At 38.8% G+C, this 22,463-nt stretch overlaps 3 protein-coding genes across 6 annotated transcripts; 2 read left to right on the top strand and 1 right to left on the bottom strand.

The window, feature by feature from the left end:
* Window positions 1-1,820: 1,820 nt before the first annotated feature.
* On the top strand, window positions 1,821-12,426 carry pwn (calcium-binding EGF-like domain-containing protein pawn). Of its 4 annotated transcripts, XM_035874292.2 has the most exons (17): window positions 1,827-1,974; window positions 2,071-2,801; window positions 6,304-6,613; window positions 6,678-7,007; window positions 7,075-7,322; window positions 7,402-8,355; window positions 8,438-8,617; window positions 8,687-8,885; window positions 8,961-9,199; window positions 9,288-9,415; window positions 9,580-9,850; window positions 9,944-10,160; window positions 10,246-10,371; window positions 10,449-10,531; window positions 10,633-10,757; window positions 10,836-11,102; window positions 11,240-12,426. In XM_035874292.2, exons 2-17 carry the CDS (start codon window positions 2,741-2,743, stop codon window positions 11,345-11,347), a joined length of 3,846 nt encoding a protein of 1,281 aa, XP_035730185.2. In that variant the 5' UTR covers window positions 1,827-1,974; window positions 2,071-2,740; the 3' UTR covers window positions 11,348-12,426. The 4 variants fall into 4 exon arrangements, with proteins under 4 accessions (XP_085521110.1, XP_035730270.2, XP_035730358.2 ...); XM_085664984.1 differs by having other exon boundaries at window positions 1,821-2,801; XM_035874377.2 differs by having other exon boundaries at window positions 1,821-2,801; window positions 8,690-8,885.
* A 2,485-nt stretch (window positions 12,427-14,911) lies between these two features.
* Window positions 14,912-22,451, bottom strand: LOC118446917 (protein N-terminal glutamine amidohydrolase). Its single transcript, XM_035878158.2, has 5 exons — window positions 22,120-22,451; window positions 21,895-22,056; window positions 15,611-15,764; window positions 15,280-15,550; window positions 14,912-15,220 (listed from the first exon to the last, which is right to left on the bottom strand). The coding sequence occupies exons 1-5, from the start codon at window positions 22,224-22,226 to the stop codon at window positions 15,066-15,068; spliced, it is 849 nt and encodes a 282-aa protein (XP_035734051.2). The 5' UTR covers window positions 22,227-22,451; the 3' UTR covers window positions 14,912-15,065.
* LOC118446604 (isochorismatase domain-containing protein 2) lies at window positions 20,324-21,533 on the top strand. Its single transcript, XM_035877536.2, has 4 exons — window positions 20,324-20,559; window positions 20,718-20,861; window positions 20,954-21,139; window positions 21,213-21,533. The coding sequence occupies exons 1-4, from the start codon at window positions 20,431-20,433 to the stop codon at window positions 21,363-21,365; spliced, it is 612 nt and encodes a 203-aa protein (XP_035733429.2). The 5' UTR covers window positions 20,324-20,430; the 3' UTR covers window positions 21,366-21,533.
* Window positions 22,452-22,463: the final 12 nt, after the last annotated feature.

The raw sequence follows: 22,463 nt of genomic DNA on the forward strand, positions 1-22,463 counted from the left end.
AACTTCCTCCATAATTGCGTGTAGCGTTGCGTTGCGTTGCGTTGCGTCGCCATCCTTTTGAATTAATATTTGATAATGTACGTCAAAGGCGCGTCGCGTCGGTAACTCCGATTTCCTTATCGACGAAGAAAAATTAAGACGAAGAATAACTTGTTGATTTACGTCGCTAATCTTCCTTATCGACTGCAGCCGCTGTTATTATACAAATTTATCGTTACGCAATTGCGACATATCGTCGATTTATTTTAAAATTTTATTAAATCTTATACCGACGATTTTGAATGATCGCTCAATAATCTCATTTGAGATTACTTTAGCTTTATCGTCAATCGTCTATAGGTAGCAGCTATATCGCTACTTCATACTCAATCGATAATCCTCTGATTATCGAGAAAAGAATTTTTTCAACTCGTATGGTAAGTCACGCGACGAAGGTTTAAGAAAGTTTTCTACCCATGGATAACATTGGCAATTCCCAATTATCAACGTGATGTGGCGGCGTTGCCTAAATGCAGGTGTTACTTTCGACGTTCCCATAGATAATCATGCAAAAAAAAACAACTGCAAAATAGACACGAATAATTATTATAGTCTAATCAATAAATGAATTTATAATATTACACAGGGTAGCAGCGAAGAATCATGCGAGATACACGATTAAATTGAACTTGTTGCTTTTCCTGTATATTTAATTGTCGATTAATTACAAAGTCACTCTTCCTTGTATGCATCCCTCGACGTTATAATTTTTCTGCACACGGAAGAACGGTAGGTAAGACGTAGGTTTTCTTTCCATTTCTTTCCTCTCGCAGGAGAATCGACTACCGACCGTGTAATGCTTCATGGGTACTTGAACAGAATGCAAAAATCCGTTAGACAGAAATGCGATTTTAATTCGCGGCGCGCAGTACGGAGTTGTAACGAGGACAACTCCGTCAAAGTACTAAAAGACAATTCGTAAGAATGGGCGTTACCACGTTGTTGGTCGTGAGGTCGATCGAAGTATTGTTAAAGAAATTGCTCTCTCGATTTATGCGGGCGACCGCTTTCTTTCCGCGTTTGCAACTTCAACCGTTATTGACCTCTCCAAAAAGCTCTGTTCGTTTCAAATATTCGAAAGAACGATTACCCGAGAAAGGGATGATATCACGATTGAAGGGGTATACGCACCCCTTCAAATATTGCAAAAGATTTCTGAAAACGAGACTTATCTTCAAAGAGATTTATCCGGTCTCCGTCGTTTATCTTCGGCGAAACGTGCGAAGAATGGGACGATCTGACGAGAGGAAACGAAGACATTTAATTAACGCTTATCCATTATGTTACATTTGATGAAGAGCACAGAGGAAGTTTAAACGAACCCTCTGTGGCGTTAATTGCTCGAATTCATTAAGCGAAAAGAGGAGATGAGATAAGAAAGTTTCGCGTCTCCTTAACTATCTACTCTTGTCAGATGACGCGAATTATCGCCCCGACAGATATTCCATCGAGAAGATGATTCGATTTCAAACGATAAAAAAGAAATGTCTAAATTTTTAACTACGAGAAGAGAAATATATCGAAGAATCTTCTTCTAGCTGTACGATTTTATAGCTAGACACGGTCTGCTGCAGCAAATGCAAGGAGACAAAGATTCGACAGAGAGAGAGAGAGAGAGAGAGAGAGAGACAGACAGAGGAGTCCAGCCAAAGCATGGTGGCTTCGATGTGGGTTCGAATCACGAAGAAGTGACGTTGATGCTTTACGGGAGTATAGAAATACGCAACACCATGGCGCGGCCCTGGAATAGTCAAGGTGGGAGAAACCGTGTATGACCGTCTTCACCGTCGACGGCCAGTACCGTGTGAACGACCGTGAAGTAAACCTCGAACGAAACGTGAATCCGATCTTTACTCTACTCGCGCGATACTTTTGAAAAAAATCAAACGAAGGGATCTCGATCAAAATTGTGTTGTTTTTTCCAAAAAGACAAAAGTCTAGCAGAATTTTATTATATTTTTGGTCTAATATTTTAAATTATAATACAAAAATCTGTGTGAGAGTACAAAAATTTGTGTTTGTGTCTTAAAGAGCATCCACATCAAGGGATCTTTCATTAGCAGGATGTAAAGAAGAAGATCACGTTGACATTGATAGTGGTAGGACGAAGAAGAGGAAAGGGAGAGAGGGAGAGAGCAAAGGACGGTCGTGTCTTGGCCGAAAACTTGACGCTCGTTACACCAGACTGTTCCTCGGCAAGTAGGTCAAGCGGTGTGTGCGAGAGTGCGAGACACAGAGAGAACAAGATAGAGAGGGAGGAAAAAGGAGAAGAAGAAATTGAAGAATAAGGATACGTCAAGAGGGAGAGAGAGAGAGAGAGAGAGAGAGAGAGAGAGAGAGAGAGAGAGAGAGAGAGAAAGAGAGAGAGAGAGAGAGAAAAGAGAGAAAAGAATGGCGGACTATGGCTGTGAAGTAGTCGCTCGCTGATGACGAGTCGAGGCTCGTGATCCAAAATGGCGGCCCTCTATCGATTACACGATTCCTTTCGTATAGGAAATTTAATAGGATTTGATAAAGCTTCTGAATCCTGAAGGAAGAATAATCTTCCAGTTGGCCTTGAAATACCTACCTTCAACAGGACGAACCAATCATCGTCCTCTTTTCTTTCTCTTTCTCTCTCCCACCCTCTCTCTCTCTCTCTCTCCCTCTTTCTTTTCTTCCAACGTTTCGACTACGCCGCCTAGCAGAACGAGGGTCTAACATGTCGAGATTGACCGGTTCGAAGGCCTTATCGGCCTTGACCATTCTCCTCGTAACTGCCGGTAAGTCGCTAAATCGTTGTTGCGGTTGAATGTCTATGATCTATGGGAGAATATAGGGAAGAATGGGAAAAAGAAAGATCGAAAGAAAGATTTATTGTTCTTGTCGAGCCCTTCTCCAAGAGTCGATTTTATTCTACTTTCTTGTTTCTCTGTTCGATCTAGATTTTAATGTTGCAAAAGAGATAGAAAAAGAAAAATGAAGGCAGCATTTATCATAACATAATGTTTTCACGTTTAAAGAATGTCTCGCGTCTTCATTACGCCGATTCGACGGAATTTCGATGCAGGTTGTATACGTTCTGTTAGATTATTTTGAAAGGAACGACAAATACACGAGAAAATGGGAAAAATAATTTGCTATTAGTGCAATGGAGTATAAATTTGAGTCGAGATTCGAGACCGTAAGTGGATCATATCCGCTTCCGGATAATCTGGCACGCTCGCGCTGCTTCAAAAAGACAAACACTTTCTATTCGGAGTCGGTAAATACGACGATCGAACGTCGAAGATACAAATTAAATTGATTCGAAGGAAGAAAATGATTCGCGAAAGTAACGAATAATTATTTTACAAAGTTGACCCAGTACTCGAAAAGAGATATGCAAAGGAGTTTATTGTTTTCATCGAACAAAAGATGGATTAGAAGGGAAATTCACGTTAGAGTCTATTTAAACGACGAGGAGAAAGCTGCATAGAACGTAGACCGTGTTTCTCCGAGATTTTTCACTCGCCCGACTGACTGGCCAAATGAAAGCTCTTCGTACTAACATATCTATGAGAAACGTTTATACCTGTTGAAGCGTTAACTTGTAAGACCACGCAGTAAGCACGCGTGTTCGACGTTACCGTTTTTAGCCCGCATAAACGAAACGGCTTTATCGAGTCTAACTTTGCTTCTTCTTTTATAAATCCTTTACGAAAGATCCAATATTATTTTATAATGCCCCGTGTCCGTTATAATGCCGATTTCGATAATGATTAACATAAAAAGTTTAACGTCAGGGATGAGATCAACGACACCAAGAACGTATCCGGCATAGAATTTCGTCATTCGTCGACTTTCGCTCAACCGCATTAACCCATGAAAGTGTCACGAAATCGCGCTCTGCGTACCTGAACGTACATACCTATATCTACGTAACCGAACAGAAAGGTGGATCCGATAATTGGACTTTTGGATGAATAATCGAAGAAAGCCGGCGCGCGCGCATCTCCTCGAAGAGAGATGACGTTATTAGTTGAAATATCTAAGTGTAACGTTCGCTTATATTTTCGCGAGCGTCGTCTTCGATTAAACGAACGATCCCTGACGAATCCGTCAATACGAGATCGACTTGACGAAGTTGCCAGACACGGGGCAACGAAATGTCGCGCTTACCAGCGAAAAGAATAAATATTGGGTTGGAATGGTGTACCGTTAACTCTGCCGTTACCGCCTCGAGAGACGTTACATACATCGTCTACGCTTCTACGGATAATCCCTACGACAGCAACGACAATAAGATCAATCCATACATTTACAAATTAATCGAATCGATGTATATATATATATATATATATATATATGTATGCCATAATCGATAAATGAGTACGAACGTAATAGGACTCGCGAGAGAAGAGAACTCTACGATTAAGGTAGTAATTATTCGGTAGAAAATGGTACACCTATAAATTCGGTTTACACGCGTATGTATCCCATGTATTTATTACGTAAAGTTCGAAGCCCGAGAGAACTGCATTCCGTTCTCAAAGTGACGACGTCTGCCTCACGATTTGCCTACATTCTCACGCTTCTTCTATGTATCCGACGACTTTGAAAAAATTTGTAATACTCTTCTACGCATCTCCGTTACTTCTCACTGCTATACCTAATATTATAATGAGAGAATATAATTATATATAAACGAGAATATAATTTTCTACATGCGATGTTGCGAGTACTTGTAAATTCGTGAATGTTATCGCGATTGACGACTGGAAAAAAGAAAGAGAGAGAGAGAAAGAGAAAAAAGGAAAGAATAGAAAAGAAAAAATCATCGATTAGAATAAACAGTTACACATTTTAACAGGCAAACGATATACGGTTAGTTTAATTGCGCGGATTTCAAATTCGTGGCTATGATAGATTTTAATGACCAATTAGCGATATATCGTCGCTCTTTAGCTTCGAAGGAATCAGAACTGAAAAGGAACGCCGCGTGATTATCTGATTTCTTATCGGGCACGAGTTTAATTTCGCGAGGATTCCTTTCTTCAATTAGATTCTCTACTTCGTATTTCAATAAAAATTGTGATGGCAAAATGTATCGTAGAAACAATTAATTAAACGGGGTTGAATGGTTTCAAAGGTGGAATTTGGGTCGGACTTTATCGATGCGTGCGACATAATATATCTGGTATATGTGTGCAATGGTCATTATAGAAAATTTTAGTTTCACTTAAATTACGTCGCGCCTCGTTTAATCGAATGGAGGAGACCGAAGAAATTGCCGCTGTTCTCTCGTTCTTATATTCGCACTTTCTATGCGGTTATGAATTTCTTTGAAATATTCTTGATAGAACGAACATCCATTCGCCGGATTATAATGCTCGATTATAGCGCCTATCGATACTTGCAAAAAATTCTCGCGCGATAAAATGGTTTAAGTGTACGAGATGAAATATTACCGACACTTAAAATGATTACATATGTCGGTAAAATGATAGTCGGTAAATGATCATCGATAATATAATAACCGACCGACATTATACGGACTCGCGGTCCTTTTAACGAAATTTCTTAACTCGATGACTTTGATATCCTTGATATCTCTCTCCGTGATCGCAACGGAAGGAGACGCTATAAAACGATATAGTTCAGGATGATGGTACTCGATAAAAATATTGGATATTTGTCTATTTTGAATAATGAGCAAAAGGGAATAGCGGCAAATAAGGATTTGACAGTAGTACGCTACTTATAGTATAATATAGTATACTATATAGCTAGATATAGAATATCTTTGAATATAGAAAGAGTAGGTATGTAAGAGTAGAATTTACCGATATATTCTTCATACGGTATACGTATCGTCATACAAGCGAACGAACGAACGAACGAACGAACGAACGAACGAACGAACGAACGAACGAACGAACGAACGAACGAACGAACGAACGAACGAAAGCAGAAAAAAGACGGAAAGAAAGAGAAAGAATCCAGAGTAGTTGTACTTTCAAAGCCGTCTCACAGCAGCGTCTCAAAGCGGCCGTTCGAAGAGTTCGATACACCGGCCTCGAGAATGTCAACCGCTCGAGTACCGTTCGTTTCGACAATCGTTCGTCGATCTCGTCGATTTTTTGCTCCCACCACGTTAGATCGATTCACTCGTCCGTTTGCCCTTTGACGGAAAAATATGACAGAAGAAGCAGGTTTCTCTCCTCGTGGCCTTTGCTCGCGCGCGCTTCCGTTATCACATTCGCTAGCCAACCAATGATCTCCCTTCTTTCTTTATACTTTCAGCTACCTTGGCCATACAAAATGATCGAACCTCCTCTAGATCGTCTCAAGATGATCCGGTTTTAAGTGCGAGCTCTTACACGGGTCCTCAAAGGACGACCTTGAGTTCCGATCGACGGGACGAGTCGTTGACTTTTCATCGAACTTCTCCTGCTTTTCGATTGGAGACTTCCAAGAGCGTCTACAGTTACGATAATAAAAATGAAATCAGAGAGTCTCGTTCCGAAGAACCGATCGATCAGTTGACTTCTTCAAAGCACGTCGATCATATAGACGGTAATAACATCGAAGTGAAGTCCGGAGAATATTATCGGTAAGGATTTAACGTTCTCGATGAATTAAGGGGAGAAATTATTAAATCTAATTCGTTTACCTAGCAATATAATACCAACGACGAGTCGATCGATTTCGGGGGAAGGACATGGGGCTCCGCAGGGACGGAATCTCTTGACGGAGCCCCATCAGCCGGTTGGAATCCAAGACCGACCAGTACTCTATTTGCAAGGAATAGACCAACCAAGACAACCTCGCCAAGAGAAGATTTATAGCGAACACGCGCCACCGCCTATTCTACAAACTGCCTTGCCTGGTAGACAAGCCAATCCTGATATTCAGGACATCATTACGGGTATCGTAAAACTTTTGAACGGGAATGTCAATGTGGCTGCTAATACGGTAAGACCGTTGAGGCCGATCCAAGCGACGAGGTACGTACTTATTACGAGGTACGCGATAGGAGGACACGTCCGATGTCTACGACGACGTTAATTTTAGGATCAACAATAGAGGACCGCCGAGAATTTCGGACGTTCCTCCTTTACCACCGGACTTTGATACGCCTGGTATGAATCCTCCTCCTCCACCGGACACTCCTTATCCGTTTGACAAGCCACCGAGTCCTGAGAGGCCTCTGATCAATCATTTACCACCGGAAAGGCCGATCAGGCCTTTCTTGAACGGTGTACCTTTACCGGAACAAATTGTACCTTCGGGAAATCGTCCTTGGTCCTGGAATAGGCCTGGTATTTTTGTTTTTCTCCTATTTAAATTTCCTCATGACTAATAAAGAAAAGTGAAATATTATACGTTCCAATTGTTTAGGTGTTCACAGACGACCGATTCCAGCGTACAAACCTCTACCAGCGAATTTAGATTCTAGCTTCCATCGTGACAAGGATCATCTGAGCAACGAAAAGCACACCGAGAAGCCGCATTTTGATTTGAACCCAGATCAACAGCAGATTGAACTCAATACAACCAACGAGTCTGCGAACGTGGACGATGGCGTCGCGACGAATCACAAAACGATAGAAAATAAAATAGGAAATAGTCCTAATCAGGAGGAGCAGGAAAGTCCTGCGAATCCGACGAAGAAAGGAGAACACGATGATTTTACGAAAAAGATACACAAGTATCAGTCTCACATGAAGGATAAGATAAATAACGACAATACTCTCGTGTTGGGTGCCGAACAAGAGGAAAATGAGAATCAACCTAGCAGCGTGATACGATATACGGATTTTCCAAAACCAGTCATATCTTTGAACAGTCAAGCCAAGGACACGAAGATTACGAAAACGAGTCAAGTCGCGATATCTTCGGTCGTCAACTCGAAGAACGAAGAAAGCAAACTCGACGTTGCGTTCTCGAGTAGCATCAAACCTACGAAATCATTCCCAACGAGCACTTTGAACGTTGAAACGAGCTCGTCGGTACGAGTGATCGAACCGACGCCAACAAAGACCGACGTTCGGCCTACTTCTGTGCCTTCGAACGACGATTCGAGTAAACCTTTCGAAACGTTGACGACGACGACGACAACGACGACGACGACGACAACGACGACGACGACGATGACGACGACGACGACGACGACGACGACGACGACGGAATTAGAGCCGAGTAGTACGTTTACCGAATTGGGAAGCATAGAAATTAAAACGACTTCTTCGACGCCAACGGAGAGTTTACCTACGACGATTGTCAAAACTATGAGCACCACTCAGAAAAGTATGATTCATTCTTCGACGAGCAGCATCTTTTCGAAAAATACAGGTCAGACCGATCTAATCTGCTAAGCGAATGATAAAAGAAGCGTGAGTTCGATATTTAACGAAGCGATAATTTATTTTTGTAGCTCCTACGGATCGATATTCTTACCGACCTCGGCCTGGAATAGTACTAGACGATACCTTGGATTACACGGGAACCCCAGGAGTGGCTACACAAAGACCTTACCCTTCGCCAAGACCCACGTCCTTGGTCGACATATTCGACGTCACCGTTTCCGCGGTTCAAGGTCCTGGTGGAAGTTCTGGTGAATATATCACTCCATTATTCTCTCGCAACGCACAGATACGAGAAATGATCTAATTTTATCTATTAGGAGATGGCGTTAGGGTATCTATAAACGGAGGAAACGCCGATGTTATTCTCACTTCTGCCGTGGAAGGTCAAGGGTTTGTAAGTATCGACGGTAAAAGGACCTATCTGAATTTGTTCGATAATACCGATCGAACTTCTACATCCTCGCAAGTGATACCTCAACCAACTAGAACTCAGCCTCCGCATGTCGTCGGCACTGGGTTAGCCTTCTTTCTCTAGCAAGCGACATGTCTATTGTCAATTAAATACAATGTAATCATTTTAAATACGTTTAGTCTAGCGATCCCGCAACCTGACACTCCGAGCATCAATCAACGTCCTGCCTTATTGTCACCAAGACCGAATTATCCAAAACGACCGACTCAGCCTCCCGTTAGGATAGACACTTGTATAGTCGGCGATAGTAGTACCTGCGATGCGAGTCAACACGAGGCATGTGCAACTATTCAAGGTGTATCAGCGTGTCACTGTAAACCAGGATACGCGAGATTACAACATTCTCTCCCATGTAAAAGTTTGTAATCGAGAATGCTTCTATAACCTGATATCTTACGATCGGTCCATTTTGATAATTATACATTTTTAATATCTTCTTCCTATAGAGATCGTCAGTATCGTGGTATCCATTAGGATAGACAGATTTTACGATAGAAAGGTTGTCTGGGATCGTGGACTCGCTGACAAGGATTCCGAATCTTATCAAACGTTGGCTTTCGAAGCAAACAGAGCCGTAAGTATTTTCTTTTCTTCTCTCTCTCTCTCTCTCTCTCTCTCTCTCTCTCTCTTCTTTTCTTTTTTTTTTTCTTTTTTAATCGTATCAAGGCATTAAGACATTCTATGCTTTGTCCTTTCATTTTATCTCGGATAAAAGAGAATCCGTTTGTATCGATTCAGATCGAGTCTGCGATGTCTATGACGCCTTTCTCGGACGAGCATATGGGATCGTCTGTTAATTCTGTATATCAAGGTGACGTGAGTCAAGGACAAGGAGGAATCTTTGTAAATGCAACCTTGAAACTCATCTATGAACCGAGAACGGTGCGACCTAGTTTGGCTGGCGAATTGCAGAAACAACTTCTCGGCGTCATTCATAGAAGAAACAATAATATTGGAAATAGCGCGCTGTACGTCGACAGTCCTCGCGGATCGATATCCAATTTGCAAGGTTAAATAAAGTCGTAAACAAAGGAGAATATTTTTTTCTTCTCAGAGACGAAACAAACATCCTAAATGTTTGTTGTCCTTTATTCGTTTCTAGACTTGGACGAGTGTGCATCCTCGGAATTAAACGATTGTCACTCTTATGCAACTTGTACAAACACGTGGGGTGGTTTTACCTGTACTTGCAATTCAGGATTGAAAGATCCCCATAAAGACGATTCGAACGAAGCTGGTAGATCGTGCTTATCTTGTCCTTCGACTCATTGCAACAATCGAGGGACGTGTTCCTATCAAAACGATCAGATGCAATGCGCGTGAGTTGAAATGCTCATAGCTTTCCATGCTTATATTTGTTTCATAAACATACTTATGCATTTATGGGCTTTGTTCTTTCTACAGATGTACTGGTAATTATTATGGTACTCAGTGCGAAGTCGACGGCGAAGTTTTGGGCGTTGCGATAGGTGCCTCTGTCGCGGCCTTAATAATTATAGTCTTAACTTTGGTTTGCCTCGTGATGTGGAGGTAAATGGATTTGGATTAAAAAATAATTCGTGCAACTAAATTTGATATTAATCTCGTCTTATCGGTTTCGATCGTAGTCGGAGATGGTCGCGCGAACAAAAGTCCGTCGGTTCGCCCGTTTATGGATACATTCAAGGTGGAATACCTGGGACGCTTCCTGGTAGATAAAAAGCTTTTCACATTTATTTCATTGATAAAATTCACTCTTTTATACGTATAAAGTTTTTGTGAAATAACTTGACGTGACTATGGTATATCTAGGTACGTTGGCTAGAGTGGGCTCGGTTGGGACTTTAGCATCGGTGAAGCAAGGACCGCCGCCTAATCTACCACCCTATATGTTGGCACATTTTGCCGATCACATGGCAACCGCGAATATCTATGCCGTTAGTATTTTTCGTTTAATCGTAAAACGTGTAGTAAGTACGAAAACGATCTTATAAGAAAAATTTTCACATAAATAGACCGAACCTATGGGCCCGACAAGACCGAGCTCTGCGATGTTCGGTTATCCACCGATCAATGTTCACGGAACGTTACCTCCGGTTCCATTACCAAGACTTCAAGCTCCGCCAAGGCCGAGACAAAGACATCAACCGGATCCGGATAGTTCGGACTCGGAACCGCAGGACAAGGATAGGGCCGATTTAATACCACAGAGCAACGGGTTCCACGTGCCCAGGCCAAAGTCCAGATCGTCTTTGGCGGTGAGCATAACAAAACAACGTGTCGTAAGCCTTCTCACGATATAATATTTTACTTGCACTTAATCCTATCATTCGTGCCAGTCGTCGCTTTATTTTTACATTATTATTTTCAAGTTGAATATCTTCTCGTAAGAAAGTCTTCTCTTTTCCTCACTTTATAGAATCAAAGTGGAATCTACAACGACGTGGAGTACGATCAAGGCGATGTTCAGCACCTGTCCAAAAACAATATACCAATGTCCACCTATAGACCGTATTATAGAACGTGAAATTGTAATATGAGTCGATTCTAATCGACTTTCATACAATTTCAAGGAAATAGTCTTTAAATGGGAGAAAGAAACGGAAGTTATCGGCCCTGGCTCGTGACAAGTGTCTTCCGTGTACGCATTACGATGCGAGAGAACTGTAAAATAATAAAATAAAACGAGACTCTACGTATTAAGATTATTTAAGCGTAAATACGAGCAGAGTTTCAATGGGTGTTCCCTTGCGGCGATGGATCTATTTTGCGAAGCTTCATTTTTAGAATTTCTCTTTCGACGAGCGTACAACAAGTATACATTGGTTTCGATGGCCAATATACAAAAGTTTAAAACGATTGGAAGAGTTAATGCTATAATCCATTACGTAATTTTTGTAATTACATATTATATATTTTTTTTTTCAAGTTGAATACAATATACATTTTGAAAAGTTAACTATGTCATCACTTTTTCATTGCCCCTTGCCAAAATAAAAGTTGTGGACAAAATTTTGGTATGCGTAGCTTCTTTAATTTTGTTTCTATGTAGATAAACGAGCAAAATACATCGAAGCTTTTACGTTTCGCAAATTTTTTTATTCGTTCACTTACAATTCCTATCACGAAAAAGAAAATTACGATCGTTGAAATTCTATTGAGGAACTGATAACGTTTTTAAGATTATGCTCATATTTCTTTTTTTTCTTCTAACTTTCAATGATACTTAATTACGATAAAAAGGATATTCGAAATCAAGAAAAAGAGAAACCAGGAGAGAAGGGGAGAGGTTGGGGCACGTGATGATCTACGAAGAATACAAGTACATTTATAATTTTTAAGCTGAAACAAACGGAGTGCATCCATTTATTATTATAATAACCTATGGATAATCGAAAAGAGAAATTTTATTTTAAATAAGTTTTTCTTACGTTCTTCCTGCAAACATGCGAAAATCGTGGCGACAGGCTTTTTCCTTTCATTCTCGAGTCTCGGCACTTGTATAGATCGTAAAGTGATAATGATGAGAGAATACGTTACCGAACGTCGACGTATATATATATATATATATATATATATATATATATATGTATATAAACACATATACATATATATACAAGACATTATGTAATTACAATATATCAATATAATAAATATGAAATATATATCGACAAGTATACATATATATATGCATCAAGATATATGTATGTATATGCGTACTATGATGTGTCAATAATAATAATAATAATAATAATAATAATATATATATATATATATATATACACACACACATACATATATATTATCATTTAATATTAATCAATAATAATTCATCTTTCTTTCGATATACGTAACAATGCTCCATATGAACGATAAAGAGAAATTGTATCTTTTTTCTATATTTTCGCCTTGTTTGTTTTGATAAGTGTAACAATTTTATTGTAATTTATATAAAGAGCTCAGTACTACATCACCAAAGTGCGTAACACGGTGCCCGGTATTTCGTATAAAGGCAATAAATTCTTTTGGTATCTATTAACAAGAAGAAGAGAAAAGAAATGACCTTTTTTTGTTGTTTTTTTTGTTTTACTTTTTCTTTTTTTGTTTTTTTCGATTTTTTTTCTTTTTTTTTTATCGCAAATACCCTTTGACTACGTCAAAAATACGCTTCGATAAGCAGGATATACTTTTTTCCTGCTCGTTTGGTCGTAGTGTAACATGATATATATATATATATATATATATATATATATATATGTATATATGTATATATGTAATGTAAAAGAGTCGAAGAGATCAAAGACATTATCGAAATGAAGGAGAATAAAGCGAGCGAGTAAGAAGTTTTGGAAGGCAAAGAGTGGACGAACTCTCTCGAGGTTGTCGACTCGCGAACGTTATGTTATATACGAGAAAATGAATACTTTTCCTAATCTGTCGTTCGCCGATGAAGCTCTTCCCGATTAATTATATTCATGTACATATCTTACTTAGAAATAAACGACGTTATCGCGACGGAATCGTCGCAACATTTTTAGTTTCTAATCATCGAAAAGGAAGTTCGAATGAAACGAATCGATTGAACAATTAGCGCGAAACAAGAGATAATTGTTTAAAGTCCCTTCGTTGTCCGGGGGAGGGGTAATATGTGTCGCTTTGAAACATAATTCATAAATTCGTTGATTCAAACGGGGTGCTTCCCTTTCTCTCTTTTTTTTTTTTTTGGTTTTTGGTCTCTACCAATATTACACAACATATATGTATTGCATATCATGCCGGGTTTATCTTCATCGACGAGCAACGACGTGGTTCGTAAGACTTCTAAAAGAATCTCTGGCTTATAGTACAAACGACGGTAGATAAGTACAGCGTAAGTATTCAAAGTAGAAAGTGTAAAGTATCACAAGGATTATAATAATCGTTTATAATTACAATTATCTCGCAAGAGAGTAAGACGTTGCTTCTTACATTATCGATCACACATTAATTATAAGCGCTTTAATCGTGTTCGTGCAACGAACACGCGCCAACGAATATCACCAAAGGGATTTTCTTCGTGTTTGGGATTCTCCCGTAAATACATCAGTCTTTGACACAATAATTATAATAATACCACTGATAGAGAGTAAAGCTGAGTGAGAAAGATCGTCTTTTATACACACATGCGCATCTATATGCATATATATATGTGCGTATGTATATAATCATTAAACGTTTTCCTCTTTTTTCCGTAGACGAGAACACTTATAAAAGGCGATTTAAGTTTTTGATGCATGGTCAAACGTCGTAACATTGTGCGCGATAGAGAACGGGGATAGAAGGCTCGAGTAAAGATATTTAGAAAGAGAAAGATGAAAATATACCCTCGAAAAAGAGTGGAGAAACGTTACGAAGAATCCTTCCGAAAATATACGATGGTCGAAGTACTTACCGACGAATAAATCACTGATAAATGTGTGCGTATAAAGGAGCCATTAAATTATCTTCTTCTTCTTCTTCTTCTTCTTCTTCTATTACTTTTCTCTTTTTTTTCGAACAACGGCGACCTCGTATTTAGATTTTCCGTGAAGGAGAGAAACGCGTGGATAAAAAAGAAAAGTGTCCCGTCGTACTTTCAACGAACGCAGAGAACACAAACGAGGATCATCCGCGTAATCGTTATCATTAATTATTATTATTATTATTATTATTATTATTATTATTATTATTATTATTAAATTATTACTAACGGAATAAAATAAAAAATATCTTAGTTTGCGCGTATTTCGTACGTTTCTCGATATGTTCAACAAAGCGAACGAATATCCGATAGGATCGTCGCGAACTACGAGAACTCGTATCGCGACTCGACTCGTTTCGCCATTATATGTATATACTTTTCTGCTCGTGTGCGTTGCGACACGAGAAGAGGACACAAGAAGAGAAGACAAGACGACGCGCGGACCTATGTACAACGAGACGCTTGTGGGTAAGTATTTCGAAAGGTGTATCGAATCCCTCGACGGGAAGAGAGTCGTAGATACGACGTACGACGAGCACCTATCGATTCTCTCTTTCTCTCTCTCTCTCTCTCTCTCTCTCTCTCTCTCTCTCTCTCTCTCTCTCTCTCTCTCTTAGGCCACACGATATAATGATTTTGTATATTCTTTCTTTTCCTTTTTTGTTGTTTTTTTTTGTTTTTTTTCCTCAAAAAAAGCAAAAGGCTTCGAGTACGCGTAAATACTCGTTCTTGAGATCGTTCGTTTTTAAGTCGGAGTTGCTTGCGTCTGAGGTGAGGGCGATGCCGGTGTGTTAACGTTCGGCCTATAGAATCTGTTCACTAGCTGTTTCAGGCTCATGACGGTGCCTAATCCGGTATCCGGGTCCATGTTGATAAACGAATCCAAATTGTCTTTGCACGCTGTAACGTACGGATTCGTAATCGAAATCAATATTGCGAGAAATAAAAGGTATACGTACTTGGCGTTGAAATCGGAGGATAATCGGGTGGCGTTTTGATCCACGTGCCGTCCTCGCGTTTCATGTGTTGCCGGTTCGAGGCAAATTGTTGCAAATAAAGACTGGCGGGAACCAATCGGAATCTTCTGTGATATTCTGGTCGCAAGGCCTCGTCCGATCTGAACGTTTCCGTAGCGTATTTCCAAAAGTGCGTTGGATATGGTAAAGCGCTATCCAAATCGTAAACGACGGCTCTCTCGTCGGGCGCGTAAATGAGGATAACGTGATAATCCTGAAGAAATATGAAAGAAATTATTTTTCAACGAAACCGATATAAATCGAATGAACTAACCCAAACTACGAGCTTGTCCTCGTCTTTGCCAGCTCGTTGACGCCAAAGTGGAACGCTACGTCGAGAATTGCTTATGAAAGCAACGTGACAATGTTGTAATTCCGAACCATGTTTGGTAGCGACGTCCTGGCACAGTTTCCATACATTTTCTTCGCTGAAAATGATCATGAAAATATCGCACGTAAACGCCATAAAAATAATAAATAACCTATAACAGCGTTTTCGCGTGCGCGCGATAATAATTAACCTTTAGATTTATCAGATATATATTTTAAAATCGAAACAAGATAATCAAGAAGGGCCGAACGATTTACGATAGAGCAATTCCTCACCTCGAAAGCATTAACGAAAAGGACAAGACGTAAATAAAACTTTACCATGCGTAGGGTAACGTATTAGACATACGGGGTCGAGGGGGGCGGGGCGAGGTTGGGAAAAAGAGAGAAAAATAAGATGCGTCTCGGCCAATGATCGAATTGTCGGCGAAGCGCGAATTTTTGAATAACCTCCTGTGGGCGTTCGTGATTGGTAGTACGCTATCTATCTCTCTCTCTCGTTCCCTCGATAATGGCGGTGCTCCGTATCAGCGACGTTCGTTCCACCACCGCAACGCGTATCGATCCAGGCGCGGGATATGCCGCAATACGACACATTTATTTCTTCAAATCGATCTCGCCTCCGCGTATCAAGACAAACGATAGTACGTCTAATTAACGCAACGAACTGTTTTTCTTCTCACCAATAGCAGCTCGTATAAACGCAGTCTGTTGCCTTTATGAAGAGTGGCACCAGGGGTTTGGTGTTTCCAGTGACACGAGGTTCCACGGCCATTCTCTGTTTACAAACTCGAGAAAATTCGAAATCCTCGTTGTTCTCTCTTCTCAAGGTCCTCTTATACGCACTTCAATCGGGTTTGCGATTGATTTCTTTCTTTTTTTTGTTTGTTTGTTTGTTTGTCGTGAGCTACGTCATAGCTACTCGTATTCGTTTCGCACAAGCATCCTCGTCGTCGTCATCGTCTTCGTCGTCGTCGTCGTCGTCGTCTTTAATCTACTTTCACTTAGCTTCGGCCGAAATTCGACTAGCTCGTGCGTTTTATACTCTAACGACGATCTTTAACATTCATTCCGTCACTGCGTCTCGCTCGGCAATGTATGTATGTACTCTCGATTAATCCCTCTTAATACGTCCGACTCGCGCCTGGTATGTCGTGAAACTGCGACTGCGCGTTCTCCTTCCATCGTCACATCTCGCTTTTCCCCACCACTTGCTCGGTTAACATTTCTCTCTCTTTCTCTCTCTCTCTCTCTCTCTCTCTCTCTCTTCCTTCCTTCCTCTCTTTCTTTCCACACACCAGCGAGCGTTTATAAGGCCGACGCGCGTATCGTACTATTAATAAAGCCTATTGCACGGATGAAAAAATAAGGTGTAAAGGGAATAGAGAGAGAGAGAGAGAGAGAGAGAAAGCAAGCGGAACGAGGGCGAGACAATGCATTAAAGTAATATCAATGATATCCAACGACATCGATTACTTACCAATATTCTTCAAGGCGCGAACATTCCTATCCAAGCTCGCCAATTCCAAGACCAATTAAAATTTCGTTATTCTTTTTAATCGTCGTACCAATCGACTACGATCGATCGAAACAATGCGATTGACTTTTTCCGTTTAATAGCTAGACAAACAGTAGCTCTCTCTTTCTCTCTCTCTCTCTCTCGTTCATTTCGCTTCCAAAAACATACGTATATTGTATCGTATATATTAAAGTTAATTTTGGCAGGTAAGATAAACCATGAATTAAACGATGTTTGCAATATTTTTTTCCGGTTCTACTGCTTGTCTCTTATCTTTTATCAACCGCGCGTCCAACCCTTCGTAAATATCCATTTTCTTCTATACGATGTTCTCGAATATATCCAATCGATCGATCCGTGAGAATTTATGCGAGTATAATGCGACCTTCCTTGCTTTATCGATAGAAATGTATATTACTCTTGCGTTCTCCTCTTTTTATTAAAGAGAAACGATAAAAAATGCTTCGTCGTTCGTTTTCTATTTAGCATCGTGCTTCTTTTTTTCTTTTCACTTTCAAGGCGGTATGACATTTTTTATTTCCTCTCGTGTCGATGCGATTATAATATTCTCTACTTAAACTGTTTGCTTTTCCTTTGCTCTACCTATATCGCTCAATTTAATTCTTATCCTTTGATCTTTGCACACGATAAAATCAATGTAGCTCGAATAAAATATAATATCGAAGAAACATACGTATAAAAGAGATTCGACTTTTTGAAATCTCTTATAAAGTGTAATATAACGTGAAATAATTTTTTAATTGCATACTGAATCGTGAAAAAGCTTGGTATTTTTGAAACGCAGTGAAAGGACTCGTGCGTAACTTGAAAAAAGTATATATCCGATAAATCACCAACCGGGAACGCTAACGTTGTCCCTGAACTTTTATTAGGCCAAACGTTTCTCTTATCCATATTCATATGTATCGCTTGTTATCGTTTGCTCTTTTCGCGTATTATTTTACTGTACTCCATTGAACGAGTCGAGTCAGTAGAAATAAACAAATCTACGTGATCGGGATAGGAGCGTATTTACAATTTTCAGATCCTGCACCAGCTTTAAATGGGATTCTCGTAATGAAATAATTCTTAATAATGACCCATGTATTTTCGCCTCTGAATTTTACAATTGACTATTGTTTGACATCCAATAGCTGGTGTTCATTGCATTTATCACGTGCCTAACACGCAAATGTTTCGTTTATTTTTACTAACTCGACTCGTTGAACGGAGTACAGTCGTGGTGGCATCTAATGCAGCGTAAGAAATGGATGGATGCAGTGCGACGTATCTTGCTGATATTAATGGAAGAGAAATGTAATCTACGACGCGGTGCTTCGACGAAAGAAGAACAAGTGATTGAGAGAGAGAGAGAGAGAGAGAGAGAGAGAGAGAGAGAGAGAGTTTGATTCTTTAAAAATTTATTTTGATTATGTTTAGGCAACATGATCAAAAAAAAGCGTAACGTAATCTACTATCGATTGATTTTGAAAGAGAAACCTTTTCGATAACAATCTTCGAATACATTCATCGAAAGGAAATTGACTGTTTCCAAATTTTTCGGCTTATTAAGCGAACCCATTTAACTTCACCAAGGAGACTATTATTCCGGAATAATTAACGAGCCTCTTTTCTTGATTACGATCTACCAATGATGAATATGGGGCTCATTATTTCACGGTAATATCCGATATTATGGCATGAATGATACATCTGCGATAGACCAAAGATTATATTTATCTCTGCGATCGAACATATAGTATATTTGCTGTTGCTACGAAGTATAGAAATAAAAGAAAAAAAGAATAAAAACAATAAGCTACGTATAATCTAAATATATAATAATAATAAATAATAAATGAGTGTATGTGTTACTATATATCTATCACGATTGAATTCATTACCTCTCTTTCTTAGAAAATTCAGCCGTAAAAGCGCAGACATATTCTATTATCCACTTTGACTATCGATAAGATACGCCCTTCAACGCTATATATTTTTAGATGTGTATACGTAAATGTTTCCAGTAATAACATAAAGTTTTATTAATGTTGCGGTAAACGAATAAGTGCGATAGTACAACTTAAAAAAACTTACGACTCCGTTCATTTTTCGAATTGCCAATTATGACTTGCCAAAGTGAATTATAATTATTCTTCTTTGACATATATATGTATATTAATTGTTATTTATTATAGATAACTGGCTCGTCGCCATTTGAAATGAAATCGCCAAGTACTTTGGAAAATCGGCCACCCGGACAAGTTTTTATTTTATATTAGAAAGCTTCTTACGAAAGCTTCTTCACGCTCTATATCATATATATTATTAAATACATTTTGATACCGCAAGCAGATAGACATTTAATTTTTTATTATGACCTACATATATGTCGTAGTACCCATTAGGACGATATTAGTTTCGACGTAATGCACATCATCCAGTATAATGTACGAAGCGCGATACGTACGATGCCGCAAAAATAATCAGAATTAACAGAAATATAAAAATGTGAAATGCGACCACATGACATACAATGATATTCCAAAGACCTTAAATCGGGTAAGTAATATCCGCTTCTCACCGCGGATTGCCGCTCAAAGTTCAAAATTGACATCTACTCGAATATGTCAGATTAAAATTATTTCGCATTTCAACGTTTCTCGATGGCTGTGTAACTTTTCAACGAGTACACCATCGTTCAAATATTAATTATAATTATATTACATTGATAGTCGTAAAAACGTTAGATCGTTTAAATAAATTAAAAATAATCGCAACTATGTACTATTGTACGATTTGGCCGATTTTCGTGGAAAAGAAAAAACTGATTCGCCAGATGTGAACGACGTCCTTATTATTTATATTACTGCCTTGCGACTTGAAAATTTCTATCCAACGATTATCCAATGGATTAAAATTCATTGGGGAAAATGGAGTTTTACAATTATATAGGAAGACAATGGCAACGGAGTCCGTAAGTTTTCTTTCCACCCCCTCCGGCCCCTTCCAAACGCACTATCACCTTCCTCGATTGCAGACTGAGTACAAGTTTCGCCATCTAACCGTTGACAGGCCAAACTGCATTATACAAGAATTGAATTTCATTAATACTTCTGCCGTCATCTGATATATCGATGAGAGCTACTGTTCGCTTGTCTTTCACTCGACAAACTCCACTGGTGTCGTATGTGCTAGTGCATCAAACCGTTCCTAACCCTTTTTCCAAAAATTTTGTTGAAATAATGGCAATAAATGCAGCAAAGGCAATTCTTAAAAATGGAAAAACTGTATTATTTATATGTGACTTTCAAGAAAGATTCGCAAAAGCTATGTTCGAATTTGATAAAGTTCTTGAAAATTCTGTAAAATTGGTAATTTGCTCAAAAGTTATCGTATATTATAACGTTAACATATTTGCGTATATGCTTGATAACAGTTGAATTGTGAATGAGAAAGTTATAAAGTTTGAGGTTACGTTCCTATTGTATCGCGTATAAAATATAAATTATACATCCATATTATCGTTTAGGTAAATTCCATGAAACTTTTAAAAGTTCCAATGATTGTGACGGAACAAAATCCAAAAGCTTTGGGGAAAACTGTACCACAACTAGATATATCTAGCGCTAAAGGTCCTTTTGAGAAAACTCAATTTAGTATGTGTACCGCTGACGTAAGTAATTAATTCTTCAAGGCTCAGCTTGTAGTATAAGTTCTTAATTATTTCATTATTTGCAATGTTAAGTATATGATATTTTCTCATAGGTCAACGAAGCACTTTCCAATATTTGTTGCGGAACCCGTCCTGAGTCCATAATACTTATCGGAATTGAAACTCATGTCTGCGTTGAGAATACAGCGATTGATTTGAAAATGAGTGGATACGAGGTTCATACCGTGGCAGATTGTTGTACATCTCGCACGCAAGAAGATAGGTTATTAGCACTGGAGGTAATCGATTGTGAGATATGCGATTTATTTAAAATCTATTAAAAGATATTAATGAAACGACGCGCTTTTATAGAGGATGCAAGCAATAGGATGTCACATATCTACTTCAGAGACTGTTATTTTTAAATTATTAAAAGATGCAAAGCACGAAGAGTTTAAGAACGTTCAAAAATTGGTAAGAACGCCTACGTTATATACAGGGCTTGTAACCGTATCAAAGATATAAAGATAGCTAGCTTTCCTCTGTTTGAGATCTTTTAATTCGTAAAAAATAGATGGATTATGAAATATATTTTTGTAAAGAATTTGGATGTGACAAATGTGTATATTATTTCATTATATCGTACATGAATGTCTTATAAAAATAGTAAAAAAAGTCGATACGATGGAATAAACTTGACATAGTAATAGAAAAATATTGTACTTTCTTTAAATTCTAGTTTGTAATTAGCCTTGTCGGTTATAAACCTTTTTTACTTTCCTCCATTCTTATCTCAATTTTTCCCTGTAGAACCAAATCCATCCGCCCCTCTTGTCGTTTTATCCAAAGTATCCAATTCTTTTAATTCAGGATATTCTATTTTTTCACAAATTAATTGAGCGATGCGGTCACCAGGTGCTATTTTAAATTCTTTGTCGCTATGATTGAAGATTAATATTTGAAGATTTCCACTGCAAGCATAGTATTTTGCAAGTTACAATTCATATTATTCGTATTATTATTATTATTTGAAAAAGAATAAAAAAGTATATACCGATAGTCCGCATCAACGACGCCTGCGCCAACATCTATGAAATTTTTCAATGCTAAACCAGATCTTGGAGCTATTCTGCCATAAGTGCCAGGAGGAACCTGTACTTGTATATCAGTTTTCACCAAACTCCTGTCTCGAGCCGGTACAACGCACTCATAAGCACTAAGTATAAGAAATAATTCAAAATGATTCGTTGAATTTATCACTGAGAAAAATAATTCCTACCTTCGTAAATCGTATCCAGCCGCTAAAGCTGAACCTTTCGTAGGTGCAAATGCTTTTTCTGATAATTTGGCGAATTTCAAAACGCTTCCACCATTCACAGCAGTCATGTTGAGACCGTTATGCTTTCTTCGACGCTTTATGACCGACGTGTTAGCACAACTCAAATGCGATTGTACTAAGATTTACTGGGGTCGTTTAGAGGCGGTTTTTCATTGCCGACCAGTATGAAAAATTTTTCTTTCATTCCTTCTTCTCCATTTTTAAATGCGTACATTTATGAATTAAATTATCTCGGCAAAATTCAGCTTGAAAAACTTTACCGATTATCTTATAATTTTTTCCTT

This window comes from Vespa mandarinia, chromosome 2, assembly GCF_050613455.1.
Source record: "Vespa mandarinia isolate Hongniang chromosome 2, ASM5061345v1, whole genome shotgun sequence".
Taxonomy (NCBI): domain Eukaryota; kingdom Metazoa; phylum Arthropoda; class Insecta; order Hymenoptera; family Vespidae; genus Vespa; species Vespa mandarinia.